At 40.9% G+C, this 24,806-nt stretch overlaps 1 protein-coding gene across 7 annotated transcripts in view; it reads left to right on the forward strand.

Annotated features, from left to right (window-relative positions):
• Positions 1-24,806, forward strand: part of GRIK2 (glutamate ionotropic receptor kainate type subunit 2) — a 1,201,011-nt gene that overhangs the window by 510,518 nt on the left and 665,687 nt on the right. For 5 of the 7 annotated variants that reach the window (XM_054557912.2, XM_063724917.1, XM_063724918.1 and 2 more), the window contains exon 7: positions 18,452-18,859. In XM_054557912.2, the coding sequence (XP_054413887.1) occupies positions 18,745-18,859 (115 nt within the window). In that variant the 5' untranslated portion in view covers positions 18,452-18,744. Of the gene's footprint in view, positions 1-12,761; positions 13,324-18,451; positions 18,860-24,806 lie in introns of those variants that run through there. The other 2 variants (XM_054557913.2, XM_063724920.1) reach the window with 1 other exon arrangement.

Genomic DNA, 24,806 nt, shown 5'->3' on the forward strand with positions numbered 1-24,806 from the left:
AAAATATATTTTTTCTTATGTTCTTTTCAAAATGGAATTGGCATTAAAGATATTTGAAATGTGTCGATTAACACTGCTTTTCTTTATAAAGCAAATGATTCATACTTAAATTGTATTACTCTACCTTCTGCCCCTCCTGCAGCCTACCAACCTGGAGGTTAAATAGGTAGAAAATTTAAACAGTGGAGAAGAATGTTGGTAGCTTCAAAGATGTTCAAAGTGTAGCAAGGTAGAGAGAATCTGACAGTGAAGCTTAACTCAGTATCACTAATATGATCCAGGCTTATTTGGTTCACCTCCTTTATCACCATATGTAACTGTATTTTCTTTCTGCACAGAGAAATAAAATGGCATGATGCAGAAAGAACTCTGTTAAAAGCATTGGAACATTAACTTTTCTTGGTTTCTCTCTCCTCATATAAATGACATCATTGCATATTGTGTTTGAATCCACGTGGGAAGTCTGAAGGGATGTTGTGAGAATTCATCTGCAAGTTGTTAAACCTCTATGAAAATATGAAAAAGCACTGTATTGGGAAAACTCTGCAACAATAACAAAACACACTGTTGTTTCACTATAGCAGATGCAAATAAAATGGATGGGGAAACCAGGCTAGACAAAACATAGTGATGGGTCAGGAGGATGAGATGGTTGTCATCTTTAGTATCTAAAAGACTCTCTTTGCACGCCCTTTGATGAGAATGGAGACAATGCCAGGCATTATTAATGAATGTCATAATTATGTTCAACTACATTCACAATGACCTGTTCTTGAACCATATCTGAGAACAATTTGGTGGTTGTTTCCTTTCTGATGGGATGGTTGAAATCTCTTTTGTTTTTCTTTAAGTGAATGGCTAAATTCATCGTTACAGAACTACAGATGATTTAATTTAACATGAAATGAATAAAAAATAAACCTAATCCCACCTTGATTGCTGTCAGCATTTTAATAGTAGAAGTGCCTTTTTATGCCTGGCGTTGGACAAGATCTGAGGGAGAAAAGGCTTAGAATGCAGGGCTGAAGAAGCATCATGCTGTCTGTCCCCGGGGAGAAAAGAAATCTGTCCTCATTTTGAAATAGCTCTTGGCTATGGCTCAGAAACACTCAATGGGCAGCTTTGGAAATTGTAGCACTTTCTTTGACAAAAAGAAAAACCACTGTATGTCTGTGTACTGTTAAAGGAGATAGAGGAGGTTAAGAAGTAGATACAGAAAGTATTATGTACAAGCATCCATATTATGAAATATTCTTTTTTTATTAGAAAAAAGTATGCATTCTTCCATAAATCTAATTTTAAAATTTTTTGAAAAGTTTCTGATTTTAATTATTTTGTCTATATTCAGGTCATATGTTTGTATTCTGCAATAAGGAGTATAAAATATATATATATATATAAATTAATACACATTCAAGAGAACTTGCACTACAGTCATAATTTTTTTCATCAGTATTCTGCAGTCTTCAAAAATCTCTTTAGCTAAGGTGGATAGTCCTTATTTTTCAGTGGAGGTGAGCTGAAATAAATGTCTGCTGGTTTCTATCAATTATATCTTCTTTTCCCACACTCGATGGTCTAATCTTAGATTTCCCTCACCTTTATATTGCAGGCAATAGAAACTGCCAGACTTAAAATCAGTTTTGAACTTGAAGAGTTTACATAGGGTCAATGGAGTTGGAAGTTAGGATTCTTTTCTATTTAAAAGGTATTTCAGCTAGGGAAAAAAATCAACAATTTTTTGTTGTCTGTCTGAAACAGTATAAGAAAACTGACATATAAATGAGACATTTCAAGAATATTCTGAGATAAAGCCCTGAAAATTAGCTTACCCTCAAACTGTTTTGGAGTTGTCCTTCTGGAATGAAACAACTTTTATACAAAAGAGGGGAACACAATTGTGAAGATTTCTTGATGGTGTTGATGTGAACACCAAACGTATAATCAAAATATGTGTATACTCAGCCAGAGGGCTGCCTAAGTCAATAGATTTCATTTTTAAAATGATATTTTTTTGTTATCAGAGTCATTCCAAGGGACTAATGTGAAAAACAAAACAAAACAACAACAACAACAGAAACATGAACTATGCTTAACAACCACCGAGTAGCCTGAGGATCTGAAGACCCTTCAACTCACTCTTCATTTCTTCTTTGAAAGATTGTTTTAGGAGGGTCAAGTGATATAAAATGCGCAAAATACCTAATAGAGTATCTGCATATAACAGTTATTCCGTGAAAATGTTTTTCTTCTTCTATATTCAAAGAGGCAAAAAGACCCAGAAAAAAAATTAATACTTACAGTTATCTATTTTATCTTTTCTCCTCTCTCGTTAGATTTTATGAGAGAAAGTTGAATATGGATCACCTATCAGAGCCTTGAACAGTCACATATAAGTAATCCTGGGGAAGAAGAGAAATAATTAGAATGTAGAGATGTCTCAATAATTTTGCTTTGGTGACAGTAAAGGGGCCAATGAACTGCTGGAAGATGCATTAAAAGCCTTGGCCCTTCTGAGTGCAATTGGGTGGAGTTGCTGTCTTCTGGAATTGTTGTTTAAGGACCAGCAACACAGAACTTTTCCTCTAGCAATTTGTCATCTGCAGTGATAACTATTCCTTTTGTCTAACCGTTAAACTCTTTCTCTGAAATACAAAAAAAGAAAAGGTTTAAATTTCCAAAGTTGGAGAAATATTTTTGTGATATTTTAACTAAAAATTATGAATGGACATAAAAATATAGGATAAACATCATCTTTGTGAGTAAATGTGTTATATTTTGCATAGTACTCATGGGATAATAAGTCTTTATCAACAAATATTTGTTTCCAACTTATTTTCTGCCAGGCCCTGGGAAGAGAGTACTAAATAAGAAAAACATGGCCCCACTCTTAAGTGTTTATATTCCAGTGAAGCAGGTAGTGATACATGCTAAGAAGAAAATGAAACAAGATAACACAATGAGGTGTAGCAAGTAGGATTGGATGACCAGGGAAGCCATCATGAAGAAAGTAACCATGGAACAAAGACCTGAAAGATAAGAATAACTCAACTACATGAAGATTTACTGTGAGAGCACTCTCAACAGAGGGAACAGGAAATCTAGCATAGAGAACACATGAATGCAAAGGCTATGAGGCTGGAAGAAGCATAGCATACTCAGAGAAAAGGAGTAAGAGCCAATGTAACTAGACCATTGTGAGAGAGGGTGAGATTGGTAAGAAATGAAGTTAGAGAGGCCAAGCACAGTGGCTCACACCTGTAATCACAGCACTTTGGAAGGCCAAGGTGGGTGGATCACCTGAGGATGGGAGTTCGAGACTAGCCTGACCAACATGGAGAAACCTCATCTCTACTAAAAATACAAAATCAGCCAGGCGTAGTGGTGCATGCCTGTAATCCCAGCTACTCGGGAGGCTGAGGGAGGAGAATCACTTGAACCCGAGAGGCAGAGGTTGCGGTGAGCTGAGATCATGTCACTGCATCACTCCAGCCTGGGCAACAAGAGCAAAATTCTGTCTCAAGTAAATAAATAAAATAAATAAAATAAAGTTAGAGAGATGAGTAGCCTTTGTAGGATCATTTTAAAAGTTAAGCGTTACAAAAATTCATTGAATAGGGCAAGTATCAGAGGGTTTTAAGCAGAAAGATGTAATAATGGAAGATCACTTTGATGCTACATGGAGAGTGAATCACAGGGGCAAGAGCAGAAGCAATAATACAATTGAATATATTATAGCAGTGGCATAGGTTGAGATGATAGCGACATGGGCCAAGGTTATGATGATAAACATGACAAGATGGGCAGATTTTGGATATATTTTGGAGGGATAGCTAGAAGGATTTGGTGATGAATTGGCGATGGGGGTGGTAATGAGACAAAGAAAAGAATCACGAGTGACTCAGAATTTTGACTTGGACTATGGCAAAGATGTTGCTGCTGCTTACTTATATAGGGTAGACTAAAAGTAAAAGTTTGGTGGGAGCTGTAGTTCTGCTTGGAACATGGTCCTATTAGACCTTCAAATGAAACTGAGTATAAGAGCTAGGGCTCATGAGAGAGGTAAAAACTGGAAATAGGTCTTTAGCATATAGACAGTATTTAAAAGCCATGACACTAAATTAGTCCACTTGGGAGTATACAAGATCTAAAACTGGATCACTCCAACATTTAGACATCAGCAAGCCAAAAAAAAGCCCACAAAGGAGACTGAAAAGGAACAACAGAAAATTATGATACAATAAATATTAAAATAATAATTATAAAAACATTTCAAAAAAGTGAAGTTGGTCTACAGATGTGAAATGCCCTTTATGAGTGTAGAAGGTAAAGACACAAACAGCAGCAAAGGATTTGGCAACACAAAGGAGGCTGGTGATCTTGCAAGAGCAGTTTTGGTGAAATAGAGGAGATAGATGCTCAAGTGGCATGTGTGAAAAAAATGAGTTAGGAAAATAGAAACAAGGTCAGAGGACTCAACAACTTTTACTGTGAAGGTGAGTAAAGAAATGGGGCTGTAGCTGAAGAGAGACATGGGATGGAAACTTATTTTCTTCTTTTCTTAAGAAGAAGATGCTATATAACAGGATTAGAATGCTTGAGGATGTGAGAGAGTATAGAATCCAGAACACAAGTTCAAAAGAGAAAGCAGGGTCATGCCGTCTTTTGGAAGATCAAGTATGTATGTGTCATGATATAAGAATAGATGTCAACAGAGCAATGCACTTGCTTTTGGCCAGATGATACATGATACAACAGGAATTTGTTTTCTCACAGTTTTGGAGGTCAAAAGTCCAAAATCAAGTTGTTGGCAAATTGGTTCCATCTGGGGGCTCTGAGGGAAAAATTGTCTAAACTCATCTTAGCTTCTGGTGGTTTCTGGCAACCCTGATGTTCTCTGATTTGTAGATGCATCATTCCTATCCCTATCCCTATTCCACCTTCACACGGCATTCCTCCTATATTTGCCAGTGTCTAAATTTTCCTCTTATTATAAGGACACAAGTTATATTGGGTTTTCAGCTCACCTAATTTAGTATACCCTCTCCTTAACTTGATTACATCAGCATAGATTCTTTTTCCAAATAAGATCTCATTCACTTTCATAGGTTCTAAATAGACAAGAATTTGGGGGAGGCACTCGCTATTCAGCCTCGTACAGCCCAGTTGTTTAATTTTCTCTAGAAATGTTCAGCTGCTTGGGTCCAAATACTGAGTAAGTGAATGATTGAGTTTAATCAAAGAATGTTTATAAAAATCATTATGGTATTGCTTTTTTATACATTAACTAACTTTAGGCACAAAATGATTAAATTAGTATTTTTAGTGCTTTTTGCTAAGTGAACAAAACTTATCACTTCTTTTGTAGGAAGATTTATTTTTAAGTTAGATTGTGAGTTTTGCATATTTCTGATGACTTTGCATGAAGGATAAAAGCAAAGACCTATATACCTTCTGTAGCTTAGCTCTTGATTTCAGATGTGTTTTATCTTCAAGTTTGTGGTGACAAAGTCCAGAGGCCTGAGTTCTACCCCTGTTCTACCAGTGACTATAATGTGATACTTGTTCTGCCAAGAAATCGTTACTTTTGTAAATTACAGGGACCTCATAGATTTCAAAATAAATTCTTGCTCCGGATTTTACAAGTGAGAAAATGAAAGCATAAGAGAATTAACTGACTTACCAAAGATATTATGTTTAAATGCATGTTCAGTTAACGGAACTTTTAGTCCGGTGTTGTTTTTGCTATGCCATAAAATTATTCTGTACTTTTTTTTCTTCATTTATAAAATGAGGATAATATAAACCTCTTGACAGTTTTTAGTTATACATATAAAATGGGAGAAATAAGTGAAAAATATTTGTACATTCTAGATTCTACCCCCTTGTAGCTGAGACTAACTGCCATGATTCTGGCTTTTGACAATTGGAGCTCAAGACCTAATTTCTTTATTGTAATATTATAAATATAGTGAAATGCATGTAAGTATAAAACCTATGTACTCTTTTAAATGAGTGAATATTGAAACATAATATAGAAATTACTATGTTTCTTCTGATTTATCCACCAAAATATCAGTTTCTAATTATCATATATTATTACTTTCCATATTATAGATTATTTTCTCCTATTTTCCTAATTATGTATGTATCTAGTTTTGTAGAAATAGCTCTAAAATTATCAATCTGTTGGCTTAGAAGAGTAAATGAAGCATCAGGGACAGTGTGTTTGACTACATTTCTAGTTTGTAAACAAGTCTTGGTTGGATAACTCTGTTTATGAAGTGGAAATGCGGTCAACAAACCCTTAGTCCCTACAGTCCACAGAGAACGCTAAATCTGCTTCTGATTTTTATATGATCAACTACATAAAATATTGATGCAGTTAAGTGATGCATTGCAATTGTCCATCTCTCTGTACTCAAATTTAACATGTGTTTACAAAGGGATGCTGATCTGGAAGCAGATTGAAACAGTTATGTATTAAAAGTTTGTTAGGACAACAGATTGCAAAATAAAAGTTTATTTTCTGATTTTCACACTTTTCATTATCATACAGAGTATGGGCCTACATTTTTATTCTAGCTTCCTGTCTGTTCATTTTCCTCTCATTTTAAACTTATTGCCTCATCCATTAATTTGCAGAATTAAAAACCATAACTGAATTCCATTACCTCTGTTGTGTGCTCTCCAACAGTGCACATCCACATAGCAACCCTGATAGAGCAGCCTGTGTGATCCTTCTGTAGGAAGGAATGTGAAATGCAGGTGGTTAGCAGAGTATCCATATCCTTAATGAATGTCAGCCCTTGAAGCTGAGCTCACCTGCAATAACAGATTTGAAAACTTTTCTAATTAGAGTCAGTACATTAAATTAGAGGAAGAAAATCTATTGACACCCTAGTCAGTTTCTAAAGGCCCTCCATAGTAGCTTTCTACAACATGGATGACCCCCCCCAGGAAACACTTTTTAAGGAAACAGTCTTAATTCTGTATCAAAATGACTTCTTCTGCAGTAAACTGAATCAATCACAATTTGCTGAGACTAGATCTTAAGTGTTCTCATTACTAAAGAAAGAAAGAAGGAAAGAAAGAAAGAAGAAAGAGAAAAAACCTAACTGTGTAAGGGATGAGTATCTTAATTAGCTGACTGTAGTAAAATTTTCACTATGTATATGTATATCAAAACATCATGTTGTACAGCTTAAATAAATAGAAATTAAAATGAATATAAATCTTGATTTGACATTCTGAACCAGTTTACAAAGTTGGTTTCAATCCTTTGACATATCCAATGAATTCTATACTGTTATTGGAACAATCCATGAACACAACACTCTTAGAAATCATCTCCAGTGTCTATTTTGCCCGTCTCCACTGGACAGTTACATAGTCAATTTTAGTAACTAATAAGCATAGGTAGTGGAAGGAATGACTAAAAAGACATTATCTTTGTGGATGAACGGTTGTTACCAGAAGTGATTTTGTCTTCAGTTCTCGCTTACTGCAAAAAATGCTGTTGGCATGTGGTATCATTTAGGATCTGTTGAAAACACTCTTAGGGGATCAGTTCAAGTTTTGGGAGTTTGCTTGAACTCTGATAAAAGCTGAAAGCAAGATCTCTCCACTTACTTTTAAGCTGGCTTTCTCTAAGAGAAAACTTCTTCTGATTTCTGGCTCCAAAGCCTTTTCTCAGGGGGTTACTGAGGGGGGAAAATCTACTCAATCTGAGCTGCTCCATATTCTCTAGCCCTTCATATTCCCAGTATAATTCATAGAGATTTATCTCTTGCATCTTAGAAACAACATCTGAAATCCTTTCTGATTTGAAACAGAGAGCTGTTATAGATATGACTTTTTCCCACTTACCTTCTCTGATGTACCAGCAAGAGTAATAAACTACAGAGTTGAATACTATCTCTATCTTCACTAGCTGTGCATCCAGGGCAAATTACATGACCTCTTTCTGTTTTAGTTTACTTATCTTTAAAATGAGAATTTTGCATTTGATAAGACCATTCAAATAATTAAATGCAATATTTTATGCAAAAGTATGCCTGCCTAGAATATAGTAGATTTTAGACAAATAATAATTTGTTTCTCCCTGAATCCTTGCATTAAGCTCCCAGAAAAAAAAGTAGAGAGCAAAGGTGGGTAGAGAATAGTCCTGAGGATATATATTTGGGAATTTCCTTATTATTTGACAAATTAGATCCTGTGCTTTGAGAAAATGTATACTTCTGCCCCTGTATGCCTTCCCATTTCTCTCCACTTTTCCATACTCCTAATGATAACTGCTTCTTTACTTCTTCTTTGGAGGTAGGGTGGGGAGTCTAGCACAAAATATTTTCTGGTACAACATACCTCTCTAAGAGATGCCACTTGTGTGTGTTCTGCTGATACATTCCTGATTTTCTATTAGTGCTTTCTAAAGAAGTGAAAGCAAGAATATCATAATCTTGCTAACAGAAGTTACCTTGTGGCTTTAGAAATGTCATAGAAGGTGTATTGTCTCAATTTTTTTTTCTCATTGTTGTGTCTTCATCTTCCTGGAACATAGTTGGTACTCAATAAATACTTGCTAAAAGAGTAAGTTATGGCCGGGCGTGGTGGCCCATGCCTGTAATCCTAGCATTTTGGGAGGCTGAGGTGGGTGTATTGCCTGAGCTCAGGAGTTCAAGACCAGCCTGGGGAACAGGGTGAAACCCTGTCTCTACTAAAAGTACAAAAAATTAGCCTGGCATGGCAGTGGGCACCTGTAATCCCAGCTACTTGGGAGGCTGAGGCAGGAGAATCTCTTGAACCCAGGAGGCGGAGGTTGCAGTGAGCTGAGATCATGCCATTGCACTCCAGCCTGGGCAAGAGAGCGAGACTGTGTCTCATTAAAAAAAAAAAAAGTAAGTTATTAAAACCTGGAATTACTTTTACATCGATCTTATAATTAGCTTCTTCAATTGTTTTGAAGTAGGACTTGGAGATTTAGGAATTGGTAAGGGAAGAGGTAACAGTGGTGAAGTAGATGATGGGAGATAATGCCAAGTATTGTAACCTCAAGACCCTAAGATTTATACTGGTAGAAAGGAAGAATGAGAGTTCTTGAAATGTTCAAAGATTTGTAAGTCATCAAGGTAGAATGGCCCTGACTGTTGGACAAGTATCCAACTATATTTTATTATCCTTTCACACTTCCATGCTCCTGATAAAAATGCCACATTTTCTCCATTCTCCTTAAACATCTATTACTTTCTCCCTACCCAAGACTCTCAGCTTGCTTTTTACTTTTATGTCATGAAGAAAACACAAAGAACAAAAACAGGACCTTGTATCCTCTTTCTGTTCCTATTCTTCTTCTCCTTCCCTTCCCTTACTGAAAAATTCAGTACTAAATTGTTTAAGTGAGACCAAGCAAAACAGCCATCTGCATGAGAGTTAGGATAGCGGAAGGCAGAGAGTGGTAAGGAAGGTGTCTATGAAGCAGAGTAGCCCAGCATAGGGCTTTGGAGCTCATGTAGGAAAAATAGACTCTCAACACCACACTTAAAAACTAATTGACATCTGCATTGTATACTCTGCCTCCCTTCCTGTTACTGGGGTTTACTGGTCCTTCTCTTATTCCAAGGTAAACCCCTCTTCTTGTACTAGGTCTCATCCTTTCTTGACTAATCAAGGACATCCGTTCATTTCTTCTTCAGCATGTTTATGTCCAATTATGGCTAAAATGACCTGAGGGAATGGGAATAGGTGGGAAGCAAGATACCGGGTCTCTAGTGCTAGAACTATTTTTAACCCACTCTGTGACTCTTAAGTTCTCATTGTCTATATTTTCTCATCTCTAAAATCACATTGTTGGAATAGATTGGAGGTTCTCAGCTTAGGGTGTAGAGTCTCCTCACCAGCCCATGATGGCCTTCAAGGCATCTGTGCATCTCCTACTATTGCATGTAAAATTTTGAAGTCATTGCACATGTGTTCATTTTGTTTTCAGATAAGAGAAAGGTCTGTGAAAACTGAACTAGAGTAGATTTCCTTGAAATGTCTTTAAGTCTTGACTTCATATAAGTCTAAGTTTTGAAAGAGACTACAAGAGACAGCCTGATGCTGTTCTGCACAGTTAGAAGGCAGTCTCAGTTCTGCCACATCCTGAGTATGTCACTCCTTTTCTCTCACTTTGGTTTTTACCATCTATAAAATGAAGGTGTTTAATGAGATGATCCAAAATAATACTTTTCAATTTTACATTCAGTTCAACAAAATCAAGCCAAAACAAACAAACACATCCTGGTAGTTAGCTTGAATTCAGACTGGTCTTTGCTGTGTCTTCAGAAATTGAAATCTTGAGCTGCTAATGTTCTAAGAGCACTTTGAAAGGGAAGAAAGAGAGGGTGGAAGCCGGGCAAGAGAAAGTAGGGATGTGGTTCCTGCATAGCTGAAGGACTTAGCAACCTTCTAAATTTTAGAAGATTAAACCTTAAGGGTGATTGGAAATAGAAAGAAAAAACAGCTTCATGGTTGCCCGAGAGGATACTTGAGATCTCATTCCTTAAATGTTTAACTTCCTAAATCCTAAAATAAATCATGAAAAACATCTCTTTATAGCATTGGATTATTTTTGAAGGGTTAAATAGATTGTGCAGTGTCTAATGCTCCCTTGTTAGTCTGTTTTTCTCATTGGAATCTAGATAATATTTTGCTATTGAGCAAATTAATTTGTCACAGCATGCATAATTTTGATTTGTTCTACACTCCCAGCTCTCTCCTATTTTCTCCTATGCTGTTGTTGGGACTTGTTATTTCTCTTTTTACAAGTGTGTCCTGTTTGCTTCAAAAAAATAGATTCGTGACAAGGCTCTCAAATCATACACAGCACTAACAGGAAGTTGTTAGTAAGCCTCTCCTTTCCCAAGTACAACGTGGGTCTGGGGGCAACAGTGTGGAAAGCGGAAGGTGTATCCCAGTACCATTCTTTATCCAGCACCTACTGCATGCCAGACTCTATGCTAAACACTTAATGTCAAATTAGACACACTCTGTTCTACACTCTCAGAGTTATCACAAAAGAGCTGGGTGCCTTCACTCAGGGATTTTCACTGGAATCTGCTCGTGCTGGTGTTTTGCTCCTTTCTCCCTGGAAGTGGGTGGATGTAATCATGACAAGGAGAGAGTCTTTAGCCAGTAGACAAATTGTCTTCCTTACTCCCATGGAGGAATGGGACAGAATGGGGCATTTTTTCGGAGCCTGGCCCAAACTCGGCTGTGCCTCGAGGGCCCATTAGGCTGCAGGTCACAGCAGCTGGAGCCCAGGCGCCCAGAACCGGTCACGCGTCTGTGCTGCCCGCTCCAGGATGCACAATAGAGTCATTGACTATTTATTTACTGGGTAGAACAAGGCTGCTGTTGACTTAATTAAGGGAGCCGCCCAGCCACCCCTGGGATCTTCAAATGACTAACGGACTCTCCATTGCCACTAACTCATCTCTCCTTAACATAAGTCCCCAGTCCCTCTCACCCCAACCGTGCCCCACCCAAGAATGCTCAGTAGGCATGTTGTAGGGACCCGGGCGCAGAGAGTCCTGGGTGGTGACCAAGAGGGAAAGACTGGCGGTTTTGGCAGGACTGACTTTCTGTGTTTCAGAGCTATTCTGAACCAGGCGCTAGCCTCAGGGTGTGGAACATGGCCCTGCTGCGCCAGAGTCGGGCGAGGACTTAACTTTACTAGGGCTGCAGTGAAGGAGGAAGCAAAAGGGCAAGTTCTGGTCTCCAGCTCAGACAACAGGTCCCCGGGGACTCAGAGCCTCTCTACTTCCCGGACCTCGGAATTAGATAGACAGTGGAGAGCCACCAGGGACTGGAACTGTTAGGGGACTGCAGATCCGTGGAATCTCACCTGGTCCCTTCTTTATGCAGCCCGTTTGAAATGGTCTCTTGAGCCCAGTGCGCCTGGCCTGTTCCCGCTTAGCCTCACTTAAATCTCCTCGCGAATCTCAGCTCGCCAACTTCCTCTGGGGGAAACTGCTAAACTCAGCCCCAGTTAATATTGTAGGGCTGAGGATAAAATAGCAACGGTATTGAATAGATGTTGACTTTTCCTACCCAGAGGAGCGGAACTCAGGGATTGTTTGCAAAAGCTAATCGTTTCCACCGTGAAGCGGGGAAAGCCTGGTGCGCTCACCGCCGCCAGCCCCTCCCTGGAAGCCAACCTGCGGGAAGACTCTGGGACTCAGGTGCGCCTCCCCATCTCTGGCCTTTAAAAGAGTCCTCCCGAGAACTTGGACGGGTGGCCGCCAAACCAGGGCTGCTTCCCAGACTCCTGTCTCCAATCTTGGAGTCTGCGACCTCAGGTTCGGCGCCCACTAGATCTCGAATCCAACTTCTTTCTGAAATGTGTTTAGGTTGAGAGTTCCGGGACCTGGGTGGGAGTTTGGTGGGGAGAGGGGAGTCTGCTATTTAAGGCGCCGGACACAGACAGAGACAGCCCGCCCGACCTCCTAACACTCAGGAAAAGTCCGTTTCCAAGCATCTGTTCTTAGCAATGGTGGCAGGGAGCAGGGCACTGTGACTCCCGGCATCTGAGGGAATACCGGCAGAAGCGCTACCGGAGCGCATTTGCTGTGTGCGCTGGAGGTCGGGGTGGGAGGGTGCGCAGATCAAGATTTTTTTTTTTTGCAAACCTCAGGGAAATGACCGTAGTTGGACTAAGAGGTCCACTTTGGAGACTACCAGCTGCCCTCCAAGCCCTGGCAGTGGAGAAGCTTCGTTGCTATGGTTTCGGAGAGGCATAAAAGCCATCACCCAGAAGCAAATATGTTTGGGCTCCTTGTATGTGTTGTCACCACCCAAGGCTAGGCAAATTCCTCGGCGCTTTGCATGCATCACTCACTCCCTGACAGCATTTCGGCCTTAGTCTCCCCATCTCAGGAGGCGGGTGTGCGCTAAGGGAGAGAAGTCCAGCCGGAGGCTTCGTAGCATCCAAGTCTAGGGACGCCAGGAATTCTCTCGCTCTAGCTCCTGTAGTCCAGGGGTGGGAGATGCCCCCGAGTGGCCGCGGCGGCTAGGAGCGTGCAGGGGCCGTGGGGAAAGGAGCGCGGCGCCTTTAAAGCAAGAGGCGAGGAACCTCCGCCAGGAGGCGTGTCTGTCTCTGCCGCCGCCGCCGCCGCCGCTGGTGCTCCTCGGTCACCGTCTTCTCCGCTGCCGTCACTCGCGCTCGGCGCCGGCGGCTGCGCTGGTCGGTCTAGGAGCCGGGGACTTTTCCGCCCGACCTCCTCCGGCTGCTCCTCCCCGAGGACCACCCCACCCCCTCCCCGCCCACCTCACCCCTAGCTCCAGGTAAGGACTCCCCGGCGGTGGGCTGCACTCCGGGCTCCTTCACGAGGTGTTTGTTTTCAAGAGGACGGGAGGGACTGTGGGTGGGCGAGGGGCGTTTTCCACCTGGAGAGAAGGAAGAAGGCGAACAGCAGCGCTGCGGACGTCCGTGCGCTCGGGGCACCCGCTGGACCGATTCACTGCGAGTGTCTTTGTCGGGCTCGTCTCAGCCAATTCCCGTCAAGCATGCAAGTGGCTCTGTTGGCTGCAGTCGCCTATGTTCTCCACATAAAATGATTTAAGAAGTGGACGTGTCAGGAAGTGGCCTCTGCTACGGGGACTCACGCGAGGCGAAGAGAATGAGACAGATGGCAAGAAGCTGTGTGGCTGCCGGCGGGTCTGACGAACTCCCCATTCCTCCTTCTGTCCACCCATCCTTCCATTAACCCTACTCCTTAGTTCTGCGCTGAGGAAGTACATTTATTTTAACCGGCACCCGTATTAAGAGCTTCTGAAAAAACTTGGAGGGCGTCCCATTAGGGTAAGGAGGGGGCAGTGTTACCAGGGTGGATCATAAACCTCAAGAACTTTTAACGAACCACATCCTCTGATATTTTTACCTTTAAGGAGATAGAGTTTCTTTACCAAACAACACGAACGAGCTGAGGCTCCTTAGAGAATAATTTCCAATTTAGGCAATGGGGAATATTAGAAAACTTACTATTAGTAGTCTTTTGGTAATGCACAGATTATCTTCTATCATTTATTCATCTCCATACTGTAAGTATTCTGTCATCAGAAATTATCTTATGGATTGATGATTATTTTCATTTCACGAGAGATGATTGGTTCATTTGAGTCTTAATTAGTCAGTTTAGTTGCTGAAAGAAATGCAATTGTATTTCAATCCTGATTTGTCTTAGTTCATTACTTTCTAACTTTATAGAGTCTATTCCTGTAACCACCAAGGCAGCCTATCAACTTCCAGTGGCCTTAAAAACTTTTGAGTCAAACAAACAACAAAAAATTGAAATGCACAAGAGCAAGGTGATAGAGAATTGAGCAATGTTTGAAAGTCTTATCTGTTTGTTTTCTCCTATTTAAACCCATTGAAAATCACACAGGCTGAAATTAAAAAAAAAAGTTCTGGGATATGTAAATTTATTCCACTTCAATTTGTTAATTAAGATACACTTATTTTAGTGTCTAAAAATTAATCAAAACTCCAAATGTCATTAATCATCAATGCAGCAGAATGTTGCTGGAACAGCTGATAATGTGTTCAGAATCATAAGGGATACCATAGCATGCACAGTTAAGAAGAGTGAGTTGCAAGTATGCAACAGTGTGATTTCAACTGAAACCTGACTCAGTCCTGACTTTGTTCTCTGAGATCTTTAATGCCATGTATAAACAGGCTGTTTGTTTTAGCTAAGTTGCAATGCAACAGGCCACTTGCATGGAATAATAGGTTAGGTGTTACTATAAGATGAGGTTTTTCAAATGTCACATAACAGCAGGACTTCTGTGACAAGTCAAGTGGAATCCTTAGTAAGAATTCCATGTGAAAAATTTAAATATAGCTATGGCATGTAAGAACCTTTGAAACATCTTTGAAATTCAGGTTGTTCTGGGATATGTATTTGCTGTTTCCAGCAAAAGGTATAGGCATTGTCTTTTTAAAGGTTGTGCTATAAAGATTATTACACATTTTCCCGTACCCCAGCAGGTGGCAGCTAACTAGAATAAGATTCATTTTCACTGGCAGAATAGGAAACTAAAATTTCTTCTCAAGTAATAGTGCCCAAGAATAAGAGGTCATTAGTATCTGCAAATATAAAAATATAGTGAAAGATGAAGCTAGTGGTTTTTGTTGTTATTGTTGTTGGAAGAAGCTTTGCATTAACATGATATGCATTTTCTTCTTTGTCAATTTATCATAAGTTTGATATTTGTGTAAGCCTTCTATGATTTTTCTTGAGGTATACTTCTAAATACAGCTTCTCTCTGTGTGTGCGTGTATGTGTGTGTTTACAGTTTGTTATCTTTGCTTTGACCTTGGAACCTACAGAGTTTTGGATCCTAGAAATAAAGAGTGCCATATGGTTAAAATGAGGAAAAAAATGAGACCATAGAATAAAATATATAAATCTTACTAAGTATATATAATTGCCTGATATCCAATAGCAGTAGTTTTCTTTTTCCTTTAAGGAAGGAGCAAATTACAGAACCGACACAATTTTTAAAAGGGTTAAATCTAGTCAGTGAAATACTGTATAAGGAATTTATTAATCCTTCATATAACCTCAGAACTATGATGTATGGTATCAGTATTGGGGAGAAACTTGTAATAACTTCAAAATTGCCACATGTTAAGGCATCAACTATGCCACCAAATCATTTTATTGTAGTATAGGGAGGTAAATTTAGCATTTTTCCCCCCTAGGAAGTGAGTGAGTTTAATGAGAAAGAACAAGAATTAATCTAATTACCCTAGTAACAGATGGAAATCTGGAGGTGGAGAATTGAAAGTGATAACTAATTGTACATTTAAAAAATGTCTTTAGCCACTGAATATTGACAGTATGTTATTTGGCATTCTGAATTGTGGTCTTTCTAGCAATTTTTTTTGTACTGACAAACAAGTAGTTGAGTGTTCATGAGGAATCTCACAATTAATATAAGTGGTTTTTTTAATAGTATGCCCTATTACAAAAAAAGATGACTACATCTTGGGTTTACCAAGCAATTGCACTGAAAAATACACACAACACAGGTGATAAAATAGTCCTCTTGATAATGTGAACAATGCAATAATTCCAATTCCTTTACTCTGTGTAGTAGAAATTTACACATTGTCACTCAAATATCATGTTAGTCATTTATTGTACTACTTTCAGTGTACTACTCCAGAATAAATAATACCAGGAGCGCTGTCCGTGGTCCTGAAGAAAGGTCGTCTCCAGTCTTGTAGAAGTTCAACTGGACAGGTGGAATTGCTGTCTGTTGTGCTAAAGCCTTTCAACTGAGTTGATGGATGTAAATGAATCTAATTTACCATATGTGCAAAATTGGTTCTTTGGAGATCAATTAATAGTAAAAAAATTACAATCTTTTAACTGTTTAATTTATTGTGTAATAACTTCATGAATATAGAAGCTTGATCTTTCACTTTCCTAACTAGACATCCAAATAACCCCCAAAATAAATAGTTTAGAATACTAGTTTCAACTGGAAAAGTTGCAACCATAATGTAAAATGTCATTATATGAATGGAATACATGAACAAAGAGATATGGTACATTTTGTTTTCTCAGGTTCCAATAAATGCCAGCTACACTGCAAAATTTCAGTATTTTGATTAGTCACAATAAAACATGCTATTTTCAGGTAGTAGATATCAGTTATATTGGCAGATAAAAATGCGAAGGATTATTTTTTTCCCCTGGCAGTCATTATTATCTCTGCTAGGATCAAAAAGAAAATGAACAAACAGAATGGAATAAATGAGACAGCAAATACAAGACAGAACATGTTGGGCTGTGTATGTGTTTTATAAGAGATATTTTAAACATGGACTGAAGGAGTCGCTAGATACCCTTGGTTTTAGCACTAGGTGTTCCTTTTAAGGTGCTCAAATAGTCGAATTATTTGATTGAATTGTCCGCTATACTGCAGAACTAGCCATTCATGATACTTATGTTTGACACTGCGGTTATTGCCTCCATCTTAAAAAAAATCAATGCCACTTAATGCCTTTGCAAAATGTAGATTTCTCTTTAAATCAGCACTTTATAATATCTTAAGAAAATTTAAATTAAAAAATCGCTGTAAGGAAATGAAAACATTATAGTGTTTTCTTGCTGTTTGGAGGAAAAATAGCAAGTCAAATATTCGTATCACTCATATCACTCCTTATTTAAAAATTAGCCTTCAGATAGGATTTTTTTGTTAGTTGGTTATGAAAAATATATTAATTATAAGATATAGGTCCAACAGTTTGCCTTTTGTGATGTTTAATCATTTAAAAATGTTGACAATGATATATTTATTATGCATGTTAGTTTTACTTAGTGTAAAATATTAGCATTGTATATTTTTAATAAGTAGACAGAATATTACTTATTTTAATAATAAAAATGTATTTTTATGTTGAAGGAAATTCTATTTCTGTACTTTATTTCTTGAATAAACTCCTAATGAAAGCCAAGAGAGTCACTACCTGGTGACTCTAAATATTTCCACCAGAAAACTAGCAAATGATAAGACAGTTTTAGAGGAATCTATAACACTCAATGTCGCTCAAGCTATGATCTCATATTCTGCCTCTTTAGGAAAAAGAATGTTCAAAAAACCAAAATGCGAACAAATTTGGGCATAAATTATTGAAGGCTTTAGAGTTTGCTGCATCCATTCAAACATCATTGTTTTTATATATGCACAATTATTTTCTTTGAGCTTAAAAAATGGATGGAAAATGTAACTTCTCCATTTTAATTTGAGATTTCTCCCATAAAAGTTCACTGAAGAAATTTCTCCTACTTCTGGGTAGCAATCAAGGAATACCCCAGTCAAGTTTTTAAAGAATGGGTTTACCTCTGCAATTGCATTCCAATCTATATTCATTCCTGGCCAAAATAAAAAAGTACAAATAAGACCCTTTCAACCTAACCACAAGTTAGATTTGCAGTAAATTCCTCCGTCTTAGATCACTTTCTTTTTCACAGTTCCCAAACAAACTGACTTTGATTTAGCTAGTAATTTAATGAAATTCATCAATTGATTGTAAGAAGTCCGCTTACATACACCAGTCGTTCTCTCAGCAAAGACTCATGGAAAATAAAAGCAATGTTCTCCCTATAAATAAATCCTACTTCTTTCTTGCAACTCAAGGCGGGCTGTCAGATCGGTTGCATAATAGATATTGGGGAGCTCACTGGCCGGGAGCCTTAAGAGGAGAGCAGCTATCTCAGTCTTTCTCACTTAATCTTGGCTTCACGTCAGAAGCTGTGCAGCAGTGCAGTAGAATAGGGCCTGGCAAAACCTTTGCGAGCAAAGCGCCTTTTGTGCCGGGCTGTGGCTCGCTATCGACATCTCGTCCGTGACCAAGGCTGGATTTCCTATTGATTTCCCTCCTCCTCTGCTTCCACAGGCTCGCGCGGCCGGACATTGTGGGTGTGCGTGCTGGATTTCTCCCGGATGCTCTCCGACTAACATGGATGTTCCACCATTCCTTGCAGTGGAAGGTTGTTCCTTGGCGCAGTGAGTGAAGAACATGCAGCGATTGCTAATGGGTTTGGGAAGCGGAGACTCCTTCCTCTCTCTGTGACCATGCCGTGATCGTGTCTGCGGTCACCACTCGACGCATCCTCATTTCTACCCGAACCCGGGAGCCGAACGCTAGATCGGGGAAGTGGGTGCCGTGCGTGTGGGCACAGAAACACCATGAAGATTATTTTCCCGATTCTAAGTAATCCAGTCTTCAGGCGCACCGTTAAACTCCTGCTCTGTTTACTGTGGATTGGATATTCTCAAGGAACCACACATGTATTAAGATTTGGTAAGATTCCCCATCTCTCGGTTGCCTGGTATCCGCTCCGAGGCAGCCGGATGTAAACAGGCGGGTTCGCTCTGCCAGGCGGTGGGCTCCGTGGATTCTGATCTGCTCACTGCTCTGTCGTCTCCTGGGGCTTTTAAAGAACTCCTGTGCTTTCATTTATTCTCTTCTTTATTTTTGTTTTTAGCCGCGGGAGGGTGAAGTGAGGGCCAATGTGTGGTAGTGGTCTCTGCATTACCTCCCCACAGTAGCTTGCCACGGAGATGATGATGACGCTGGAGGCACGGTCAGCCGCCACTCCCGCCTGTCTCCCCCTGAGCCCTGCGAGCTTGGAGGGGTGCGCGGTCCGCGCAAAAGTGTGCGCCGGGGCTGCACGCCTCTCAGCTTGCGGGGCTGGTGAGTTAACACCTGGTAACTCTTTGGCGAGTTGCGCCTGTCTGCTTCCGCCAGTGACCAGGGCAGTTCTCACGTGCAAATGAAAGGTACTAACCCTTTTGATTTCTTTTTCCAGAGAGCCTTTTCGATTGTTTTCACCGCTTTTCCAGTCCCTGGTGCCCTTACTGGGATGCAGAGCTTTAAAAAATGTTGTAAGATTCGAGGCTCTACTTAACACAGGGAGGCTGCTACTTAGCTGGAAGGAAATAGCGTCAAAATTAGAACAGCTTTTTGTTTGTTTTTAACTTGCTGAGTCCCCCTCTCACAGCTTTCTGGACGTTATGAACTAACTAATGAAGAATAGTATCTGGGGGCGGTGGGGAAGAGTAGTTGTTCAAGGAGGGGTGACTAAGTCTGCATCTTTCACTTTGGCAAGACGAAAGACGTTAGGTAGTTACATTTTTTTATGGAAATATATTGCTTTTCTAAGAATCAGGGTTTCTTTGGAGCTTGAAGGAAAATCTAAACGTGGGATTCCAGTGGAAACCCTGGTCAGAGGGTCAGAGTGATTGCTTGGAGAAAATGAAGCGTGGGCGACGCTCAGGTTCTCTGGATGGCCAAAGGAGTTTTAGTAGGAGCAGAACTAGTCAGGGAAAGTTTCCTAAAGTAGATAAGAGGAAGAAAGGAGAAAGCCAACAGGATAAATACTCCCATTGTAGGCACTTCCTCTGACAGTTCAAGTGGATTCAGACCAAAGAGTGCAGGACACCATGTAATCCTGAGCATGTGTCTTTGAGATAAAAGCAGACACATTAAGTCACTCCGTCAAATTTAAACTGAAGAGTGATTGCCTGCATCTTCTATCATGCCAACAGCATCTCTTGTCTTTCCATTTTCCCATGTGTGTCTTTTATCCCCCCAATGATAAAATTCACCATCTCTCCTAGGCTTTGTAGAACCAAGGTAGGGATGTTTCACGTACATTCAAAAAGGGAACCTCACCCGACCACACATACACATAGATGCCCACAGTCAAAAAGCCTGCTGATGACAAAAGAGGCACTGGGTTATAGCTGGATTCCTACTGTAGTAGTTTTCATGCTTTTTTCATGCCTTTAGATGGTACTTAAGCATGTTGCTCTTAGCAACAAGCATCCACAGGAATGATTGTTTCTGTGGACAAGATTAAACAGGTCCCTATACCATTGGAAATGTGTGTGTACGCACACGCGTGTGTGTGCATGTGTGTTTTTTTGTGTGTGTTTTCAGCAGTTAGGCTTCAAATATGGTAAGTACTACAGTATGGTAGTTTGCCCAATATTTCGAGTATTTCATCCTAATTATATGGAATCCTGAGGAATTCTGATGTGTGTTTGTGAATGAGTGTGCGTTACTAAGTGTGTTTGCCGCCTAGATGGAAAAAAGAAGACTTGGAGCCGGAAAACTGCCACCAATACTCTAAGGATTTAATTATTGCCGCTCTGGTCTTGCAGCACAATATTTGCTGAATCATTAGATTGTTACACTGGCTGATCATTTCATATCTTCATATTAAAAATCTTGGCGACTGTAGCAGAGTGCGTAGCAGCTTTCCAAAAGAGCTCTCTCTCTCTCACACACACACACACACGCACACATACGCACACACACATACACATACGCAAACAAGCTTTCTTAGACCAATGCTTACTAAAAATGTCTTTAAGAAATACGGTAGTAGGCAAAGATCTCCACACTGGTCCCTTGATAACCCTAAACCAACAGTCCAGCTTCTAGATAACCTGCTGTTTTCTACATTAACTTAAAACATCTTCCACGTGGAGATGTGGGGAAGAAGGACTGTGTACATTGTTACTGGAACATTTCCCTGTTGGGGCTATTTTGATGTAATGGTGGGAGTTTTATTTTCTTCTGGGATAAACATGTTCTGAGTGGATTGGATGGTTGGTTGAGCACGTATAAGCCACTGTTGAGAATGGTTATTTTCAACTTTGGCTCAAAAGTCGAGCCAGTGCCTCATCCCTGGCCCCGTGCCTTGGAAAGGAAGAGTTTGGAGTTGCACATGGGGCAGCTGCCCCAGTGGTGGAGAGACCCGCCGCCTCTGCTGGGGAGGCAGCATCCAGTGTCCCTTCCATCCCCCACCCTTGGCGTGGCTAAGCGCCGGCAGCCGCCAGGCGCCTCCGCCGCGGCGCTATGGCAACGGCGGAGCCCGCCCAGGCGGCCACCCCAGCCCCCTTTCCCCGCTAGTTAAGGCTCTGTGTTATCCTTCCCTTTGCTCCCACTAGGACTGTGATTCGACCCAGCGTCCTCCTGTCACCTCCTGCGAGGTGAGGGGCAGCCCCCGCTTAGAGTGCTGAACCCTTGCCAAGTCCCTTGCCTCCCCCGCCCGTCTTCAGCGTGCGCAACCCTCTTCCCCGCGCTTCCCTCTCCCTCTCTGTATGGCACACACAATAACACACACATAAACACACACACATTCTCTCACACACACTCAAACATAGACACGCGCTCGCGCGCACTAAGACACATGCGCCGTCCGGATGCAAGCCTCAGACTTTGGCACAGTGACGTCTCTCTAGTGCTCAAGAAAACTTTGCAGTTACACCCAGGAGCGCCTCTGTCCTGTTTCCCCCTTAACCTCCAGCCTCAGCCGACTCCCGCTTGGCTGCACAGGCTGGCCTGCTCCTCTGCAGCCGCTCAGCAAACATCTCTGAGAAAAGGTATCCCGAGCACCGACCCTAGGGTGCTGCCCCGAGGCTCTATGGCAGCGACCTGAGGGTCAACCAAGGGTCACCTCCAGGCAGGCGGGCGAGCCCCTGACATTGAGTCTTGGTTGTTACCCCTCCTTTGATCCTGTGTTGGGACAACTTGGATTTTCCTGGGTGCCCACCCGGCAGGCTAGGTGCATTTTAGAGAGTCAGTTCTCCTGCCCTAGGTCGAGCCAGATGTTCTCTGGCCGGCTTTTCTGGGCGCAGAGCCTGCGACTCTCCCAGGCAGGCGTCTCCAGAGCGCTGGCGCAGCGGGCACAGGGCATCCAGCGCGTCCCGGCGTATGTAAATGAGGCATCTTTGTTTCGCCGCAGCTGCGTCCCGGCCTTGCCCGCCTCTGGATAGGGTGAAGGCGGGACTCTTCGTCCGCGGGGGTGTGACCAATTCCACGGCCTCTAAGCCGAACTGCGGCGGCGGAGGTACTTGAACCTTTCTTTTGTTACTTTAACCGGTCCTTCTCTTCCGGGCATGCACTGACCCCTGCCTGTAAGAAAGTGCGAGGGAGCTCAGAAGCCAGCTCCGGCTGTGTGCCGGGCTGGCCTAGGGTTCGCCGTTCGGGAGCCCTCACATGTTTAAGCATCTTCTTTAAGAAATCACTCCCCAAGCTATCACTTGTTTCCGATCTTCGAGGTCAGGTTGTCATTCGAAATCTTAATCTGAACTGGAATTTAGAGCTCCAGCAGCAAAGACATCAACCCAAACTTAGGCTCCTGGGCACCATCTCCAAGGTTTCCTTGCCGAATTGCTGAGCATATGGTAGGCCATGTCTTCCCTTCTGATGTTTCGACCTAACTTTTCTCTTAAACAAGCCAGTGGAACTGCTCTCTTAAAGGTTTCCCAGCAGAAGTCTTCCCTCCCAGACGCGCTGGGGTCTCTTTGGCATTGCGCACTGACTTCCTATTTGTGGGACAGCACACAGTCACCTCCTTGGGTACACGCAGAGGGTGAACACAGCCAGTTTAAGGGACCGCCTATACGTTGTGGGATAAAATCTACAACGTGAGAGAGAACAGAAAGGGTTCCTTTGGAAATCCCGTTGTTTTGCTGGGCATCCCATTTGCTCACAGATACAATAATTAGTAGCAGATGTACTGCAACATTGAAAAGTGAGAGTGAATTGACTGAGCTTACAAGCCGTCACTCTACAAATTCTTTGAAAGAGATTTTTCCTCCTTTGAGAGGTGAGGTGGGCGGGAGGGAGGAGTGGCCTTACATCTGGAAGCAGGAAAACTGACTCTTGGGAGGCGGGGATGGGGGAGTAATAGCGGCTACTATCTGCAACAGATAAAGTCTGAACACCTGCTTAGCTGAGCTGTGGAATGCAAGGGAGAGAAATCGTTCCAAGAATCGCCAACACAACGACCACACTTTAAAAAAATCAGTTTTTCTCATAAGTTCTCACTTAGTATTAAAGCTTCAAAAAATAACTTGATGTGATCCATCAACAGAGGCACAATCATTTCAGAAAATGACTTTGAAAAATGATCTTTTTGTCTTCTAGAAATTGCACGCTTTCTCTACCCAGATACATGAAACTCAACACATTTTCTGGCTTTGTGAGATTGTCTTTCAGAAGCGAACATGGTTTATATGTCAGTAGACATTTCTTCAGACTAGCTTTGCTTTTTGGTTTAATGCAAGTGATCATTACGGTGTGTTCATTCCTTGAATTCTCAAATGACACTCTTTCAACATTTACTCAGCACTGGAAAGTTAATGTGAATTCCTCTCACACGAAGAAGGAAAATACCATAGATCACACGATGGTGTATCATTGATTATGACAGCCTTTTCAAGTTTGCTCACCATTACATAAAGTGTTGTCTATGATAACAATGACATAATCTTTCAAGCCATTTGGTTATCATAATTTCTGATAAAGAAAATGCCTTGCTCTTTTGTGGTAGAAATTTAACGTTCAAGTGAGAGAAATTACTTCACTTTGTCCTTCAGTTCTTAAGATTTGACTTTGTTATGGTAGCCCCGATTACATTTACTGCCTGGAAATTGTCAATGCACATTTTTGCACATCAGAGTAGAAACCAGTTTACTGTCTTTAAAATGTAACGTACTTAAATTATTAATCTACTGCATGCATAATACTTAGGGCTTGCAGGAGATCCCTGATTTTCCTCAGTAGGATGGTATGATATATTGAAATTTAAGTGTTGATTGTTTTTCATTTGGGTAGTGAAGGTTTATCTTCAAAGGGCTTTCAATTTGTAGTCCAGTTATCAAAGTGTTAGAAGTGCTTCAAATGAATCTTCTACCCTAAATCTTAGCATGAAAAGTAAGGTCAGAAACCCCTGAAAGGGAAGGAAGTAGGTGCACATCATCATTATTGACTGGTCTAGATTAAACACCGAAGAGGAAGATTTCAATCTGATAACGTCATAGGGCTTCCTGTTTTTCTTTGCTGCTTCTGCTGACAATTTTGTAAGGTAATTAAATTGGCTGATTGAAGTCACAGCGGTCATGGGGCGATAAAGACCATTTGGATTTAATGGAATTTAAAACAACAGAGCACTGAACACAACTCTTACCGAACAGGAATTTTAATGGTCCATTCAGGGTGCTGACTAAATAGAACGCCCTTAACAAGTTTAATTGAAAGGGCAAGGCAGATTAGCACTATATAGTCCTTATGGTTGAAGATTGGGGAATTAAAATTATCCCTTTAAAAGACTCATTAATGCATTATCAAGATTTAATGTAGGTTAAATAAGCTTTCTTTAAACCTTTATCATATACTGTGAACCTAGGTTTAGGACCAAGTTTCAATAATAAAACATTTTTAAGAGCTGATT

Source organism: Pongo abelii, chromosome 5, assembly GCF_028885655.2.
Source record: "Pongo abelii isolate AG06213 chromosome 5, NHGRI_mPonAbe1-v2.0_pri, whole genome shotgun sequence".
Classification (NCBI taxonomy): Eukaryota; Metazoa; Chordata; class Mammalia; order Primates; family Hominidae; genus Pongo; species Pongo abelii.